The 843-nt window shown below is 48.8% G+C and overlaps 1 protein-coding gene across 1 annotated transcript in view; it reads right to left on the bottom strand.

Moving 5' to 3' along the window:
* Positions 1-843, bottom strand: part of LOC104278995 (mitofusin-2-like) — a gene marked incomplete at its 5' end in the record, with an annotated part of 4,552 nt that overhangs the window by 2,920 nt on the left and 789 nt on the right. The window contains one exon of the mRNA XM_009876134.1: positions 409-557. Within this exon, the coding sequence (XP_009874436.1) occupies positions 409-557 (149 nt within the window). The remainder of the gene's footprint in view (positions 1-408; positions 558-843) is intronic.

The following is an 843-nucleotide window of genomic DNA, read 5'->3' as shown; positions in this document are numbered from 1 at the left end:
CCAGAGCAGGAGCACGCATTGCGGCTGCCCGCCCTCCCAGCATTAACTCATTTTTTCCCCCATTCTTCAGTGAAAGAGAGGAAAAAGTCAACGAAAAATCTCTCGCGTACTCTAGGAAAAGTTCTGTTGGATCTGTACAACGTGATACGGGATCTCTGCGCCCACTGAGCACTGAGAGAGGTTTTTCTTAAAAAAAAAATTCTTCCTTTTGATTTTTAAGACGCTTGTTTTTACCAAAGTTATCCAAACAGAGACATTCCAACAAAAGAACTTCCAGAATACGAAAAGCTTAGCTCATATCACATCTGGAAGACTGTCGGGCATCTGACAGCTGCTCTAATTACTGACTCAGGAAAAAACGCCTCTTTCAGTTGCTCAAGCAGCCCGTGAGAAGCAAACGTCACTCACGCTCTTGTAAACTTTCAGAACTACTTGAGACGGGTGGAAATCGGCCTGGTACTCATCCACCAGCACGGCGAGCCGCCGGATTTCTTCTGCCATGGCATTTGACACCTGGAAAAAATGCAGAACAAGGCACCCTTTGTCTGTGCTCTCTCCTGGGGAGAGGGGGAAAAGCATCGGCCACACGTTTCACAGCAGGAGCCGCCGCGGCATTTGTGACTGAAATAGAGCAACCACAGTAACCGGAACGTTAATCACAGCCTGGCTCTTTATTTAAAGCACCTTATGAGACGCTCTGGAAGTTTCCATCAGGTTCTGCTTTTCATCCTTTACCTCAAGGGCAAAATAAAATCAAAGCTTCCAAAAGCCTTTCTGCTCTTCCTGTCTGTAACCGCCCCGCGTCTGGCCCCCCAGCCCGCGGCACGCTGCCCCCGCCTCAGA

Source organism: Apaloderma vittatum, unplaced genomic scaffold (assembly GCF_000703405.1).
Source record: "Apaloderma vittatum isolate BGI_N311 unplaced genomic scaffold, ASM70340v1 scaffold30600, whole genome shotgun sequence".
In the NCBI taxonomy this organism is placed as follows: Eukaryota; Metazoa; Chordata; class Aves; order Trogoniformes; family Trogonidae; genus Apaloderma; species Apaloderma vittatum.
This window is presented reverse-complemented; position numbering and strand designations above follow the sequence as displayed.